At 35.5% G+C, this 18,806-nt stretch overlaps 1 protein-coding gene across 1 annotated transcript in view; it reads left to right on the top strand.

Moving 5' to 3' along the window:
* Positions 1 to 12,318, top strand: part of ERBB4 (erb-b2 receptor tyrosine kinase 4) — a 777,579-nt gene extending 765,261 nt beyond the window's left edge. The window contains exons 26-28 of the mRNA XM_068968480.1: positions 7,457 to 7,504; positions 8,307 to 8,604; positions 11,873 to 12,318. Of these exons, the coding sequence (XP_068824581.1) occupies positions 7,457 to 7,504; positions 8,307 to 8,604; positions 11,873 to 12,318 (792 nt within the window). The remainder of the gene's footprint in view (positions 1 to 7,456; positions 7,505 to 8,306; positions 8,605 to 11,872) is intronic.
* Positions 12,319 to 18,806: the final 6,488 nt, after the last annotated feature.

The following is an 18,806-nucleotide window of genomic DNA, read 5'->3' as shown; positions in this document are numbered from 1 at the left end:
GAAAAGTCACATCCAGATGTGCTCTTGCCTCCCCAGAGCACAGTCATTTATTGCATACAGACTAAGGTACTCCACAGATACTCCATTTAGAGAAAAGGGAAAAAAGAAAAAGAAATTCATATACTTTAAAAAAGTTTATGGGAGATAAGTTTGCAAGATGCTTTCACTTTAATGTTAATCACATTTTATAATATTTAGCAATCAATGATATGAACTTCAGGCAGAATATTCATTTTACATACATGTAATTTGATAGCTGGAATTGATCTTTCCCTTTACTTTTACTATAGCTCATTTTCCTTTTGAGAGCTAAATAAACTGAGGGTTCAAGAGATTAAGGTAATTGTTTAAAAATCTCATGGTTCAATGTCAAAAGTTCAAGAATACAACCCTAGAGACAGAAGGACCTCATGTGGTCAATTGCTTCATGTCGATGGTATTTTCATCTTCAAAAGTTACCTGACCTTGGGGACTTGCTGGCAATCCAGTAGTTTAGACTCTGCACTACCAATGCAGGGGGTGCAGGTTGGATCCCTGGTCAGGATCTAAGATCCCACCTGTCATACAATGTAGCCAGAAACAAACAAATAAAACCAACATCAGAGAAATAAAACAATCAAACAGTAATATTCTCTTGACTTCCCTGGTGGCTCAGACGGTAAAGCATCTGTCTACAATGTGGGAGAGCCAGGGTTGAGCCCTGGGTTGGGAAGATCCCCTGAAGAAGGAAATGGCAATCCACTCCAGTAAGTTGCCTGACATCAATGCATTTTTTTTTAATGTATTAAGAAATCTTCACTAAATAATCTTCATGATTTGGGATAAAAAACTCTCAAGCAAGGAGACAGACTACTTTTGGATGCACTTGGAAAATTAGTCAGATGACCTGAGAATTTGGACAAAGTAAAGGCTTAATGATTTCCTTTAGATTCAAACAGAGACACTGCAGTTGAACTATATGTTCTCAAAGATAAGTTTAAAAATTTGAGAAAATGACTGTACCTTCTCTAACTGAAAAGAACTGCTGGGAAATCCTTAAGGAAACCCCTAAAAATTCTCCTCTTTAGATTTCTAGATACATATGTCAACTAGTAGCTAAAGTGATAATTAGGAAAAGGTTCAAATATTACAATATGTTGGCAAAAAGAATGTAAACAAAAGAAAGATGCAAAAGAAAGTTGCCAGAACAAAGAATAAAGATATATTTATCATCTTCATCCCAGGATGAAGAGATAAATTTTACATGATTACTAATATCAAGAGAAGTGACAAAATTCTTATTGTTCATCTTAAAATCAAGCTAAGGAATGTTGGCCCTAGTGTAAAATCACATTTCTTTATAACCTTTCTTTTTTGACTATGCTAATAATGTTCTTCAACTTCATCACGTAACAAGAACATATGGAAAGGTATAAAGTGTGGAGTTTTCAGCTCCCATTTTATTGACTCATCTAACCATGAGTATTTAAACAGGGAATGTCCTCTTGTTCTACTAATATTTGGAAAGGCTACAGGAATTGCTGCCTGAGGAGACAATAGCTTACTTACCCTTAGTGGAGCAGGAAGAAGAATTTATTGACTAAGCTTGGCCTAGGAATAATAAGTCCATCAGCAAGAGTCCTGTCATGGAAAATCTTTCTGCTCTCCCATTATTCAGAACCATCTCCTCCTGCTTCAGGGTTAATTTTTGCTCTTGGTAAGGTAAGTAATCTACATAGACATATATATGAGTATCTGTTCTTCCTTAATAGTCCGTCTTGTTGATCTAAAATCATAGTTTATATATATATAAGCACACACATATATTCTCTATTAGCACTTAACATTCTACATCTAGTAGCTTTCCTGTTTACATCCTTTGAGTAAATTAAAATGCAAATAAGATGGGAGGACAACATTGTAAGCCATTATCAGTATTTTATAATTAAGTCTAGTTACTTTTTCAAATTTCTCCTTTAGGTTAGTTTTTCAGAAGAAAGATAAGCCATAATATCTTATTTGAGAGAAGAACTGAAACATTATACAGTGGCAGAGAGAGCAGAGAATAGAAATGCTTAAGTCAAAATCTGTATGTGGAATAATGAGAAGGTGTTAGATTCAAGGAGTCATACACCAGTGGCTGTGTTTATGCATGGGAAGAACTTTAAAATTCCCTGGTCCTGTTTCCTCACCTGCAAAATGGGAGTCATAATTTTTACTAATGATATTTATCTTGAAAGTTCATATGAATACATAAAACTTAAACTATTCTAGTCCGTGGCATATGGTAGGTTTACAATACATGTTATCTTGCTTGCTATTTCTCAGTTTTCCTAAGAGAAGTAATATATTCATCTGTGAAACAGAGGGGACTTTATAATTAAGTTCTAGGGTTAGTGAAAAGTGAAAAAAAGATGAAAGCCCAAGTTAATATGCATTCAACTGGCACACAGGGTCATTGTAATTAACTTATTTACTATAATATTATGTCATATTATCTATGATTATATCATCATTATTTTGTTTGTGTAGAGTGTGTGCATGCTAAGTTTCTTCAGTCATGTCCGACTCTGTGTGACCCTGTAGACTACAGCCAAAAGACTACAGGCTCCTCTGTCCATGTGATTCTCCAGGCAAAAATACTGGAGTGAGTTGCCATGCCCTCCTCCAGGGATCTTCCCAACCCAGGTACTGAACCTGCATCTCTTATGTCTCCTGGATTGGCAGGCAGGTTCTTTACCTTAGTGTTAACCTGGGAAACCCTGTCTGTGGAGAGTAAAATAGTTTTTTTTTAAAGTAGCATCGCATATAATCAAACTAAATAGATAAATGAGTGCATTAATAAACACATATAAACAGACAAAAAACATTTTGTGTAACATATATGTTCACACATATGCACGTGTATGTGAGACAACTGCCTAAATTCAATAGGCTTCTCCAGTTCTTCTTGGTTTGGGGAATGTGAATATATTTTGTTTGTTTTCTTCCAGTTGTCTTATGAAAAATGAAGATTCAAAATCCAAATGTCTCAAATGCTGGTGTGTTGAACTCAGTTGTAAAAAAGATAAAGAGTTACAGCCAAACATCAAAAATTGTTCATAATACAAAAAAAAAAAGGCATTTTCTCTGTCCACTACCTGACCTGTGAAATGGAAAAATGCCCATCAGTGTTAAGGATGCATGCCAAAGAGGATAAAAAATTGAGAACTCTTCATATTTAATATGTGCAAGTGTCCAGGCAATAAATCAGTGCTGATGGATTAGCACCATCATACAGACACATGCCATTTTAGTTAAAAGGATTTAGGGTGATTCTTGGTCCTAGAAACTTTAATCCTATGGCTAACATTGAGAATAACAATTATCTGAAGATTAAAAAACTCTCATTAAGCACATCTTTAATTTAAATAGAAAGTAGGCATTAAGCATGTCCCTTTGTTTGTTTCCTAAGAAGATAGATTTGTATAATATTTTTTGAAAATATGATGGTTAACGATTCATCTATTTAACAATTTAAAATTTCACTGAGTTAACAAGGTAAAATTTCATAGGAATAATATAATACTTTTAATTAAAACAATAAATATGAGAAATGCAGCACATGTAAGAAGACAAAGGTTCAAATTTTTATCGTTCAGTTGAAAAGTAAATTTTAGGACATGGTGTATGTAAATATCCATTTAATAGTGTATTTGATATATTTGCTGACATTTGCCTTCTCTATAACCCCTGGGATTTGAGTCCAAGTTAATCATACAATGTCCCAGTGATTACGGCCACAAATTAAACTTGACTCTCTTCATCACCCTTACATAGTTCCCCACCAGGAGCAAGCTCCGTATCACCTGCCAGTTTATAGCCCACCTCTTTCTATCTTTGTCCTGCTGACAATAAATCCCCTTGCCCGTTAATTGAACAGATGTACCCAGTGCTGCTTCCTGAAGATCCTCAAAGCCAGGCTTTGATAGACAGTTTAGAAAGTGGCACAATAAAATAACAAAAGCCTTTTAACTGAGAGCACTGCTTTGTTATGCTTAGAACATTAAGGTCACTCCAGCTCATTCTGATCGTGGGGATCTTAATTTTTACTCAACCAATTTACTTGCAGCTGTCATTCTTTCCAGTAGTAAAAGTTCAGCTCTTCAAGTGTGGGGAATTGGAGGGATGGTTGTGTGGGGAATGAGAAGAGCTTGTTACAAACTAAAAATGGCAAAAACAAGTAAAATCTGGCTTGGCTCTCAAGTACAAAAAGTTATTTTCAAAGCCTATAAATTATGACATAGTGATTAACATGTAATTTAAATATATTTAAACAACAATTATATCACATTTCCAGCCCAGCTAATTGGCCTCACAGATGTTCCCTTGTAGATGTATTGCCCTTCCAGGGAGATATGAATGAGGTGCTTTTTATCATGGAAAACAGAAAAAAAAAAGCAAATGGAAAAAATGGAAACAGAAACATAAAAAGCAGCCAGTAACCCTAAAAACAATGAACACTAAGGGGACTTTGCTTAGCATTTTTTCCCATTTTAATGGTGAAAACTAGGAAGAACATGAAGACACTCTTATTACTGTGATGGTATCTGGCACTGTGTCCAGAAGCAGAGTTGGCAGGTTGCTGATGGAAAGACTTATAAATGCAAGACAGCAGATGCATTCAAATAAAGCATGGCCACACTTCCTGTCTTGGAACACACTAACTGCAAGAGGTCTAGTTATTTTTAATATGATGCCTTTACAATTGAAGATGGCCTAGCCCAGATAATGAATATAGATAATAAAGTATTTCCTGATGAAAAATGACTTTTAAGTTATTCTTTTGATCATTTATCTCTCAAGTTTTATAAAATGCTAAACATGTAGCAGGCAGTGCTATTTTTTCAGCCACAATTCAAACATTACCCAGTATAACAACTCTTGCAAATAAGAGGTCAAAGGAACACTGGTGATTATGAATACTTTGAAATACTTTGCCTTTTAATATATAATCACAGAATTGAAATAAATTCACTCCAGCCTCACTTTACTCTTGCTTTTTTCTTTCAACAATCTCAGGAAATGTTTGATTGTACAATGTAAACTGGGAAAGGCCACTGGCCAAGCCTTTTCTAGTATATCATGATATCTCTAGCATTGAACATAATCCCTATGCTTTTATCATAGAAATTTTACAAATATTTACTAAATGCTTGCCAAATAATTCAAGTTTAATGAAAGGGTAAAGCCAAGATTTGTAATATGATCAAGTTCCAACAGGCGGGTATCATATTTTTGTACCAGCTCTCTATTTTAACATATCATTGGATTATATGGAAAATTTCCTTCTCAAATTTATGAACAAATGAATTAGATTTAGTAACTTTCTGAAAGATAGCAAAATATATTTCAGGTGATGTGGAAGACAGGTAAGCATTTAAAAATGCTTCTTTGATGAGAAGCCTTGGCAGTTTGATTGCTTGAATTTAAAAATCTGATTTAGCAGGTGTGAACATTTAAATTTTATATATCCTCTACATTTGTATAATAGTGCAGAGTTTACAAAGCTTATTCATATGTAAAATACTTTATTTCTCCATTAAGAATAGGTATCTTCATTAAGAATAAGGTAAAGAGGCCAAGGATGAAAATGAGATATTTCATGATTGACCATATCACTTATAATTGGGACTGGAGCTCAGTCCCAACAATACCATATAACAATCTATCTACTCTACAAAGCTCCTTCTATGCATTGCATAACAAATATATCCAAATTTCCACATTATATCCTTTAGTGTGTTGTTAGCTATGTTACTAGAGAAAAAAAGAGATTAAATATTTTCTATAACATCACGTAAGTGACTCAATTATGGGCAGAGTTAAAATCTAAACTCAGTGTAGGTGTTCAGAGTTTGTTCCCTTAAGTTCAGAAGACTCAGTTAAGGAAAATTCTATTATCTAGCTGCTATTAATTTGTATTGAACAGTTAATCTCTGTGGGACCATATTCTTAGGTTGTTCTGTCAATCTATAAATTATAAAAACATCGACCTGGAATAAGATTTAGCTCTGTTTTATAGATGTTTCAAGATGTTGTCTTTGAGGTTTATTTTAGTCATCTCTGTTCACTTAAAGCCAGAAGGTATAGAATGAAAGTTTCACAAAACCAACTGTTTTTACCTTCATTATTCATTATTTCAAGTGCCTTGAAAAGTGCCTTGTGCATACACAGATAGTGGTTTCTCAAGAAATGTGCTTAATAAATGATTGGTATTTTATATATTATACATACATATATATATATATATATATATATATATATATATATATAGGAGAAGGCAATGGCACCCCACTCCAGTACTCTTGCCTGGAAAATCCCATGGGCGGAAGAGCCTGGTGGGCTGCAGTCCATGGGATCGTGAAGAGTCGGACACGACTGAGCAACTTCACTTTTACTTTTCACTTTAATGCATTGGAGAAGGAAATGGCAACCCACTCCAGTGTTCTTGCCAGGAGAATCCCAGGGACGGGGAGCCTGGTGGGCTGCTGTCTATGGGGTCGCACAGAGTTGGACACGACTGAAGTAACTCAGCAGCATATATATATATATATATATATATATATATATATATGAAACCATTCATTCATTAGTCACTGAAGTGACTCAGCAGCATATATATATATATATTAGCATTCATATATCTCCTGTACTTAGCCTAAAGAAAGTTATCCTTAATATTTTATCATATTTTTATATTAACTTTTATTTAACCCATAGGTTAGAGTTGTAAGCCATAAGAATGTCTTTTTGGTTTTTTTTCTAATTGCAATCTAATTTCAACTGATTCTAAATACATAAAAGTAATGTATGTAAAGCATGTTTCCAGGAAAGAACCAGTTTTTCAAGATTTTCTGCTGTTTGTTCACTTAAAAAGAGACTAATGAGAAAATATTATTTACCCTTTCTATAAGAAAAGGTTGAGAAGCTGCCCCTTAGCTGAAGTGGTAAAGAATAAATGTAATTTGATAACAAAAATTATTCCAAGAAAATTGAAATCTACTTCTCTCTCTTTTTAGATAAGCTTCTTATAGGAGAAAAGTTAATGGGGGTGATATGTGATCATTCCAGTCACCTAAAGTATAACAAAGGAAAGCATTCCTTGTTTATAACTCTAGGTTATTATTTACTACTTTTCCCTTTCAGGGTTCATCAGAAGAATATTTATTGTCAACCTAATTTTTTAATGCATTTAAAATTTTTCTTTTAATTTTCCTTTACAGGGATTAAATTATACATAGTATTATCAAAATATATAAATAAACTTTCTTTGAGATCAGAGTGCATAAAATTTTACTGTTTAGCAAACATCACTGTTGTGCATGTGTTCCCTATTGGTTCATACGACTCATGTGGCTTTTCTTTTTCTTTTCTTTTCTTTTCCATTCATATCACCTCTTATTATATCCATCATCCCATTTTTCTTTCCTATTAGAGTGAAATTGGACACAGCCCTCCTCCTGCCTACACCCCTATGTCAGGAGTAAGTATTTCACAATCAACCTTCATCTTTTAGGATTTTGGTCTTTGCCTATCATGTTTCCTCTGTCTTGTCTCACCATAATTTCCTCATTTTGCCTTTGCCAACAGTGAGTTAAGAAGTTACTGTAGCTTGTGTAGCTGCCTATGTAGATATGTTTTATCTCAGTAGATAATCCAGAGCTGAGATATCATTCATCTACAGTAGCTTTTGATTTTCATCTGAAAAATTTACCTGGGCTCATACAATATGCTTCTGGGTGAGGAGGTTATCTTTATTTCCATGATTATAGGTCTTGCGCTAAAAAGTCAGAATTTTGGTGATGATTTTCCAGTTATGTACTATGGACTCAAAATTATAGTAACAACAGACTAGAAGGCATAAGGAACTATCACTATTCCAATCTCATCACTGTGCTTCTGTTTATAATGGCAACTGCCTATAGTTAATGACATTGCCATTTGTCTCGAAAATTCACTTTGAATTTTTACATTAAAAATAGGCAGTTGTGGGAAAGAATATGAAATACTTTTTATTAGACAATGTGTTAGGTGGTTAGTAAAACTTAAACACATATTTCCAAGTTGTTTTCCCACAATTGATTTACTTTATAGGGCAAAATTGGAATTTTAGGTGTTTCTAGTCTATAACAGACTCATTAACTATTGGGGGAAAAAAAAACAATAAACTCTGACTTTGCTCTGAAAGACAAACTTCTGTATTCTTTTGGTTATTAACATCGATGTTTTTGATTGCTATTCCTCCCAATAACTTTGGTCTCCAAATGTGTTTCTACTATTGACAGAACCAGTTTGTCTACCGAGACGGGGGCTTCGCTGCAGAACAAGGAGTGCCCATGCCCTACAGGGCCACCACCAGCACAATCCCAGAAGCCCCCATTGCTCAGGGGGCTACTGCAGAGATTTTTGATGACTCCTGCTGTAATGGCACCTTACGCAAGTCCGTGGCACCCCATGTCCAAGAGGACAGTAGCACCCAGAGATACAGCGCTGACCCCACAGTGTTTGCCCCAGAACGGAGCCCACGAGGAGAGCTGGATGAAGAAGGTTATATGACTCCTATGCGAGACAAACCCAAACAAGGTACAAGCAGAATGCTCAGAAATGATTGCCATTTGACACTTACTTTCATCAACATAAGCAAAGTCTAGAAGGGAAATTGCCAAACCATTTGCCTGTGTAACATTTGTGACCCACAAAAGGCCTAGACACTGCTACTCCTAGTAGGCTATCTGAGTTAACAGCATCCACATCATCTAGGGGCTTTCTTAGAAACTGGAATCTCAGACCCCACTTGATTAGGAATCTGCATTTGAACAAGATCCCCAGGAGACTTTTATGCACAATTAAGCTTGAGAAGCACTGATATAAACATAACATTATTAGAATATTTAAATGAGGCAACATATCACAAGATTTCAGAACCCTTGCTCCACTGGTAGTCATAAAAACTGGTATTATTGGTAAAAGTGTCCAAAGCTTTTGATGGCATCAATAAAAATTTGATTGATGCATTAAAATGGTGTCATTTAAATGACCCAGCTTATAATAGGAAATTATGACTTCTGATAGGGTACATTTCAAAAATTAAAGTTCTGGCCCTCCATATACTTATATGTATACCATTACATCTTGAAAATATTCATAGTTTATGGTTTTAGGAAGCACAGCAATAACATTACAAAGTTAGTAGTAGGAATGTTAAATATCCAAATAAATTTCAATTTTGAAAAAAATCTCTTTCCTGTTAACAGCATCAGAAAAAAGAGAAGATGGATGACTGTTATTAAAAACTGATGACTGTGTCCCAGAGTCTTAGTGTCACAGTAAATTATATTTTAAGACTCTGTATGAGGGTCCTTTATCTCCCTTAATATGTAGTTATATTCACTTTTGTAATATGTAGTTAAGGCATCACTAAGTACATATTATCAATAACCTATTAAAATATATCCACTTCCATATGTATGAAAGTATTACTGTAATGAAGAATTGGATGTTTGAGTAGCCTAGTAGTGACACAAATGTAGGTTTTGGGAAGATTTGGCAGATCCTTCAGAAAGTGGAATGTTCCCCGGGAAGATTCTCAACTCAACCATAAAACTATTCTTGTCTACAGAACCACATGGCTATACAAATTTGCATTAGGACAATAGAGGAGCAGATTGCATTCAGAAAAGGTACCTTGAACCTTCCAACAGAAAAGCAATTCAGTCTGTGTAGACTCACAGTAGGCAGACCATCCCCAGATTTTCTCTCTGTGTACTAAGAAACCCATGTTTCTGTAGAAGGTTATTCTATTCTAGCCCAGTTCTCAGAGAGCAGATAATTTTAGTATCAGTTCAGTTCAGTCGCTCAGTTGTGTCCGACTCTTTGCGACCCCATGAATCGCAGCACACCAGGCCTCCCTGTCCATCACCAACTCCCGGAGTTCACTCAGACTCACGTCCATCGAGTCAGTGATGCCATCCAGCCATCTCATCCTCGGTCGTCCCCTTCTCCTCCTGCCCCCAATCCCTCCCAGCATCAGAGTCTTTTCCAATGAGTCAACCCTTCGCATGAGGTGGCCAAAGTACTGATGGAGAAATTTCAGGAATCTGGTAAGAAAAATCCAATTCTGACTCCCTTAAAGTTTTTTTTTAATATATTTTTCTTAAAATGACAGTAGCTTTGAGACCCATTCAAATTAAAACTTCTGATGAAGTATAAAGTTCAACCTACTCCTTCCTATTAAGGGCAACAGTGAAAACCATGCCATAGAACAAGAAGATCCTTCAACATGAGTTAGGGAATTTGAATTCTACTTCAGTACTAATTGTATCTTTCATACATCATTTAATCTCAATTTTCCATCTACAAAGCTGGAAAAATACAGCCTTTTTCACAGGATTGTTGTGAGGATGAAGTGATAGTGCCTTGTAAAATACTGAACTGTAATCTGTGAATTTGATGGTAGGATATTCATTATCATTATTACTTTTTGCTCAGTATTCAGTCATGTCCAACTCTTTGTGACCCCATGGACTGTAGCCCACGAGGCTCCTCTGTCCATGGGATTTTTCATTACTGTCTCTTAACTTGCACATGATGCTAAATAGTTAACTATATCCAACGGCTCTATACCCAGGGAAAAATAACCCTGGATTGATAAGATTTTTCTCTCTATGTGTCAAGTTTAGTATGGGGGATAGGAAGTTTGTTTCAGAATGGTAGTATCTCAACAAACAGGCCCTTTTCCTACCCTGACACCAAAATAGGAATAGCTAAAGTGTCACTTCTGTGCATATATTTAAAAAGAGGATATGCTACATATATGTAGATATGTCTATATATAGTCTACACTATAAACAGAGGGGTAAAATTAAACTTGAGGGAAGCAGTATTAATTAGCATTTTTAAAAAAATTTCTAGGCCAATACCTATTTTAGATAAATTTATTATATTGAATTATACAAAATAGCTGCTCTAAGACTAGTTTCAACCTACAAAACAGCAATTTCATATGATTCAAACTATAGTTTGCTATCTTATGATTATGATTAGCTGTTGGAAATAAATGTTACAATTATATTTATTGTTGAGCTTGTATACTATCAAGCAAGTCAATTTAAAAGCATGTTAGCTATTTATCTGATTTCATTAGTTGAGTCTTTTCCTTAGATGTTTTCTTCCCTGTGTGTTTATCTTTCTGAGGGAACATCTATAATCAAATCCTTATTACTTATGCAGACATTCCCACAAATACATAGACTAAGAAACACTATTCTTTCGCTTCATTCATTTATTATGGTATAGAGTTAATCTTGATTTTCCAATACTATTTTTAAAATTCTCACTTCTCCACAGTTAAAGGCTATTTAATCCTGATAGGCTGTTTTATTTTCCAACAGAGATGACTAACTTCTAAAAAACAGGAGCATTTAAACAACCGGTCCCATGTGTAGGAGTGTGAGTGGCTCAGTCCTGTCTGACCATTTGCAACCCCATGGACTGTACCCCGACAAGCTCCTCTGTCCAGGGACTTCTCCTGGCAAAGATACTGGAGTGGGTTGCCATTTTCCTTCTCCAATATGTAGGAGAGACAAATATAATTAGAAGAAAAGAAGAACAGTCTAGGGGGCAGGAACTCTGACATTGCCCCTGTTGGTGCCTCGTTTTGTCACTAACATTTTTTTGCCCACTTACTCCTCTTTCCTATGACAGCTGTAATCAACAAAATAGTTTTGGGGAAAATTCATGAAACCCGTGGCTTTATTGTTCTGGAAAAGGAAACTAACCATCCTGTACAACCATGGCCGGAATTACGTTTTCCAGAAAGTAGATGTTAACTGATACTTTTGTATTCCATCAGAATACCTGAACCCTGTGGAGGAGAACCCTTTCGTTTCTCGGAGGAAAAATGGAGACCTTCAGGCTTTGGATAATCCCGAATATCACAGCGCTTCCAGTGGTGCACCCAAGGCAGAGGATGAGTATGTAAACGAGCCGCTGTACCTCAACACCTTTGCCAACGCCTTGGGGAACGCCGAGTACCTGAAGAACAGCGTACTGTCTGTGCCAGAGAAGGCCAAGAAAGCATTCGACAACCCCGACTACTGGAACCACAGCCTGCCACCTCGGAGCACCCTTCAGCACCCAGACTACCTGCAGGAGTACAGCACAAAATATTTTTATAAACAAAATGGACGGATCCGGCCTATCGTGGCAGAGAATCCCGAATACCTCTCTGAGTTCTCGCTGAAGCCAGGCACTGTGCTGCCTCCGCCGCCCTACAGACACCGGAATACTGTGGTGTGAGCTCCGCAGTGGTTTTCAGGTGGAGAGACACACCCACTCTAATTTCCCGCCGCCTCTCTTTCTCTTGTTTTCTTCCTTCTACTCCTAAGGCCAGTAGTTTTGACACTTCCCAGTGGAAGCTATAGCGATGCAATGCTAATTTTGTGCTTATCTAACTTGAACATTAGAAGGAAGGACGAAAGAGAAAGAGAGGAGGAACCACACTGTTTCTTCATTGCTCTGCATGGGTTGGCCAGGAGACTGGAACAGCTAGAAAAGGACACGCAAATAGGAGGCAAGACTGCCTGCCGTCAAACTAGTTCTCAACGTCCCCCACCCCACCATTTTTTTCTTTTTATTCCTTCCTTCCTTTCAAAGCAGATGCTTGAAAGATCTAAGCTATCTATTCCTATCTGCAGGAATTGATCCGTATATTTTCAGCATCCCTGGTAATCCTATGGACGTTTTCAGTAGAACAAAAGGATAACCTTTTCTATAATGTATGATAGTAATTTAAGATTGAAAATCCAAACTCTCCACCAGTGTCTGTCTTGACAAGCAAGAATGGCCAACTCAGCCTTCATAATTTTTGAATCTTCATCCAAGTTATAACCAGTAATTATGTTTGGGGAGCTTTTTTGTTTTATCACTTTGTTTTGCTTTGATCTTTCTCTTCATATTACTTTCTCCTATATCTTCAGCTTTAATTTGTAATTGCAAAGATTTTTACATCAAACCTTCTTAGGTGTTGCTATAAATTGAAAGAATTGTAAAAAGATATTTTAATATGGTGAAATGGCCACCATTTTAAATATACAGTCTTTAAAATTAGAAGGGGAGGCCAAGGTATTGGTCAAACATAACATTAAATCTAACTTTTGTGTTTTACAGTATTGAATATGGATTCCCCTCCCTCCATTCCTTTATATGCTTCATTTTCTTCCCCTCTATGAAAGACAGTACTTGATAGGTAGTAATAATGTTAAGAATAGAAGGGAAACTAAGAGACCGTTCTGCGTGATTTATAAAAACTACTGACACTTTCAGGGGTGGTCCAATGGGGAATCCTTTGAACTGGAAGAAACACACTGGATTGAGTATGTCTACCTGATAGATACTCAGAAATGTAGTTTGCACTTGAGCTGTAGTTTTATTTGTTCTCTTTCTGAACTTCATTTTGGATTTTGAATGAAGCAATATGGAAGCAACCAGCACAATAACACATTTGAGTACATTTTTTTAAAGAGCTAAGATAAAGAAAGACTGTGGAAATGCCAAACCAAGCAAGTTAGGATTTTGGAACAGTATCAGGGGATTATGGTGAAAGAGTCAGTACATGCTCCACATGTAATATCACATTTTCTACATGAGGAAAGTTGTCCAGTTTGTACACTCCATTTGAAGGAATGCAAGTAAGGATTGGCTTAAATTCCATGGAATTTTTAGTATAAGACTCATTCATATTAAGTGGAAGGTAACTTTGCACCTAAATTGGTATAACAAAAAGAAAGAAATAAACATTCACTGCTTTAGATAGATCCTTGGGTTAAGAGTTGTAAATAAATGTGAAAAAAGTTTCTCATGTAATTATTTTAATACACAACATACTACTCTTTTGATACCTTATATGATAACTCTTTTTCTTCAAACAGCATCCTAGTTCTAGAGCCATCTTTATTGTGTATCATTTTGAAGAATACCTATTGAGTTAAGATGAGCAATAGAAACAAAGGATAGGGTTGAGTTTTCAGAAAAATGGAGGCCTCAGGTCAGCAATTAGAAAAATTGGATATAAATCTGCCCCTTCTAGGAAAATCTGCCCCAATTTATTTGGAATTTTGTAAAATATATTTCTTTCCAGTGATAAAATATTGGGAATTTGAATGTATCACCTGGTGGTGGTGGTTTAGTCGCTAAGTCATGTCTGACTCTTGAGACCCCATGGACTGTATCCCGCCAGGCTCCCCCATCCATGGGATTCTCCAAGCAAGAATACTGGAGTGGGTTGCCATTTCCTTCTCCAGAATGAATCACCTAATCATAAACAGACTGAAAATCTCTATGGGAAATAGTAGGAAAAAAATGACAAGAAATCTAGGTTTTTGCCTATTTTGAAAAAGTAAGTCTCTCCACCCATTCATCTCCCTTATTTTTCAATTCATATTTATTTATAGTCTAATAAAAGCACTGTGTTATGTGGGGAACACCCAGATAAATGCAATACTATCCCTAACTTTAAAATTTTACAATTAAAATGTATTTGAAATGACATTTAATTTTTTTTTATAATTCAAAGAATACAGTTGCATGGACTCTTTTTTGAACAATTGTATAAAATCAGCTATTTGTTAAAAGATCTTCTGTGAACTCATCTGGGACATGAGTGAAACGTCCTACAAGTTACTGAAAGTAACGCGTAGGATAATTTCAGTGTTATCATCCAAATGCAAACTGGTCTAGAAGGGTATTGTATCACTGGCTAAGTGTCATTTCCGGATTCTAACTTAGCCATTAAATCAGCAGTAGATGTTGGTTTTTGCCCAAGAACATTGGAGACATTGGAATTGATTTCTTCTGAAGTTGTGAAAAGTGAGGGAAGCTAAAAGAATGAGGTCGAGTAAGAAGGGGTTTTATGAGAGCTCTTACAGTGAAGTTCAAACAGGAGTTTCCGAAGGGTGAAGACAGAATGATTCAGGGCCACAGCCTAAAAGCTCAGAGTTCTTCCACCCAGTCAGAGGAATCTCCAGGAAAAGCAGTCCTCACATCATCACCTATAGAAGTTTAGATAGAAACCTCTTTTTCTAGACAAATCTGTACCAACTTATTACTGACAGTATCCTTGTTGGATACTAGAGCTTGACTTTTTCTCCTGATTTATGATATTCAGATGGTTTTTTGGGGGAAATGACAAGCAGAATCACTTAGAGAAGGAAAGAAAATTATTTTACTGTTAAAGTAATAGAAATATATTCAGTAAAAGTAGTATCTCCTTCATCCTGGGAACATAACACTTTTACATAACAGGTACTAATAACTGGAGATAGATGCACGTATAATCCAAAATGACCTAAAATGCTTCACAAGAATCTAATTGTTCCTTTTGAATGATTTCTCTAGTACATACTTGATTTCAATTGTTTTAGTTTCTCTTTTGTGTTGTTTTTGTTTCCCCCAGGAAAACATATTTCAAAGTGTATGAGAGGGAGAAAAAAAAAGTTTATTTGTTCCAAAGAATAACTTACTCGACTCAATAGAGTGAAATTTTAAAATGCCAATTAAAGCCTTCGAAGTGCATTGGGATATCAGAGTATTGCAGGCTAGTTGTATTAATGCAAATATGCAGAACCAATTAAATAAATTTGAAGAAAATAGTCAAATTACACAGACTGTATTTTTTTTAAATCATCAAATCTTGTAGCTTAGACCTATCTTGGGAAATCTTATTTCCAAGTAAGGAAAACTATATAACTAATTGGTTGTTCAGGGCAGTAGTTCTTAGATAGGTAAGAAAAGATGTCTTCTAAAGCAAGGTAGACCCAAAACCACAAAGCAACCTGAACCACAAAGAGGTGCTTGAACTACTGAATAACAGTTGATTTTCCAAATTACTAGTGGCACAGTTGAGGAGCAGAGTTCTTTCTTGGGTAATATTCTTGACATGGAATAAAAAATCAATGCAAAACTCAAATAAGATTAAAATGTATAAAGTAAAAATTTGAGTTTGTTTTCTTAGTAGGTCAGGAAGAATGAATATTTGTAGTTGGAGAAGAGAAATAGTGCTATTTTAAGTGTATAATGTATATGTTAATACCTTGTAAATCAGGACTTGGCATGAAGATCATGTATATTTCCAATGCCTAGGACAAACCAGCAGAACTGTGAGGTTCTGCTTGTAGATGAAGTTGGAAGGGTTATCAACATGCTTTTTGAAGTGTCAAAAATTAAAAAAAAAAAAAAAAAAAGGAAATTGGTTAAGCCTGACAGGGAAGGATGTAAATACATGTTTTTCTAGAGCTATCTAAACTTTATTTCAAAACTTGAATTATTCATCCATCTATAAATGTTGATTAGTTAACTAGTATATGTAGTTCCTAAGGTGATAGAAAAGGTGACCACGAAAGCTTGTATATATCTGGGCAGAACCATGATAGTGCTGTAAGATGTAGATTTAGTTAGGTTAACAGATGTTAAATGATTTTAATACCATGAAATAAATCAAACTAGGAAACTAATCACAAAAATAATGTAGCACAATAAAATGCAGGCTATGAAGACGTAGGATGGATTTTGTGTAGTAAAAAAATGTTTGTCACTTAAATTTATTATTTGTTAGGTTTAGCTGAAAGTAGGCATATAAAAACTCAGTTTCACTAATGAAAACTTGCTTTAAAGCATTACAATTCTTTTCCCATTCTCTTATTCCTTGACTGCTTGTAAAATGTTTTCCATGTAAAGAGAAAATTTTCAGATTTGTTTTGCAAAACACCACCTTGTAGAGTTTAACAGGCAAATATGATACAAATGACTTTAAGTAAGAAGTTTCAAAATGAAGTGAAGGAAATGAAAATGTTCTATTACCTTATGCAGAGACAAAAGAATGAGTGGCACCACATAGCAAACAAACAAAATGCATTTAATTTTGTGACATATCCTTTCTTTTTTCCATGATACTGTCCCATTTCCAAAATGAACCCAAGGAATTTATTAACAATATTCTGAGAAATAAATACTAAAGCAAGCTGCTGTATTTCCATTATTTTGGACTCTAGTTAATAACCAGATAATTTTTAATAGGACCGATGAGAATTTCAGGTGGATAAGCTTCTAGTTGTTGAAAAGCCAGAAAAGTAAATCTGCTCTTTATGCTGAAGGCAGAGAATTCTGCTTGGCCTCTCAGTATATATGGCCTTGAAAGGACAGTCTTGGACCCATGCAGATACCTAAAGGCAGACTCATACCTCCTGCCATTTGCTTAAGAAGGAATAATATTACAGAGATATAGACTGGACATCATTTTAAAGTAACAGCATCAATGGAGACCTTGCTGTTGTTTATACCTCTGGGTAGAAGTAATACAATCTTTTCTAATCCCAGAGAAACTTTGCAAGAGTTGTTCTTTCCACAATTGCAAACATGAAGCTGTTGTGGCCACCATGTTGGGTGAGGAGCCCTTGTGTTTTTATATGGAAACGATTTTTCACACTATGGGCTGCTTTGTTCTTTTCATTAAAAAAGAAGTCTCTGTAAAAAATAAAAGACTAAATAAAATTTAAACCATTGATTCAAGTCCCCTGATTTTATAGAGTTGCAAAAATATAAGACTTGTCACTTTTGCAGACCCCTGCCTCACCTCTTCAGAGTCAGGTGATCTTTAGGGCACAGAAATGCTTCTCTAGTCATGAGCTGAAAAGACTCTAAGCCCTAATTTCATGGAGGTATTCACATGCTTGCTCTGGAAGATACTCTTTGGTAGTCAGCTCTACAAGTAAGTGATTATCTTGTTAGGAATCACAGAAAAATTCATTTTTCTCTGGACATTATAGGAAAATCCTGGCCTTACTTCTTTTCCTCTTGGCATGATTACTCTGTTTTCCTCACTTACTGCCACCTCAGTTCAAAGTGGCCCTCGTGATGCTGTGCCTATCTCAAGCCATAGTAGAACTCTGAGGTCCCACATGTTGCTTTGTGAAATACTGATTTAGCCTCTGCCCACAAACGTCTGACTTTTCTATAAAAAGTACTAACAATCTGGATATTGTTTAAATTATTTCTTAAATAAATGACTGCACAGAGTATGCTTTTGAAATTAAAATTATGCTTTTCCATGAAGATTGAGTCTCTTACTTTGTCCTTTGTAAGAATTTGAGACGAGTCAGCCTGTGATGAATCTTGAAACACATATGTGCACATACACTTGATAGGTTTTAGACTTAATCATTTCATAAAAACTTTACATTCTAATAAGTTATTGTGCCAGCAAATTAGCTTATTGACTTTATTTATCTTACTTTGCTCCTGATTGCGAATATTTTACAGCTGCTGTATGTTTGTTTGTTTGTTTTTCTCATAACAAAGAGTCTTACAATGGTAAAGGCTGTTCAGCTCCGAGAACCACCTGTAACTCTTTACTGGATCGTTATCCATCTGACAAATATATAATGAATGCAGTTTCACGGAAATGAAAATCCATGTTGTCTAATAAATCGCCATTTTTTCCTCTACTTTTGCTCTTTCAGGATGTTTTTCTTTCAATGCTCTAAGAATTTTACATGTATCACCACGACACGTGGTTATATTTGCTCAAATATACAAATACAAGAAAACAAAATTTCATACCTGTAGGCAATAGCCTAACTTGTCCAAACCACTTTGCCTTTACTGCTATTTTTATCCCTGATGTGTAGCTGTTTTTTCCCCAGGCCTGTAGCTGTCTTGAAGGAAAGCAAATCATACCTCCTAAGTAATGACATCACCTGATTCTTGAGTATCATTTCTAGATTTTTCAGTTA

This window comes from Capricornis sumatraensis, chromosome 3 (assembly GCF_032405125.1).
Source record: "Capricornis sumatraensis isolate serow.1 chromosome 3, serow.2, whole genome shotgun sequence".
Classification (NCBI taxonomy): Eukaryota; Metazoa; Chordata; class Mammalia; order Artiodactyla; family Bovidae; genus Capricornis; species Capricornis sumatraensis.
Note: the sequence above shows the minus strand (reverse complement) of the source record. Positions and strands in the feature narration are given on the sequence as shown.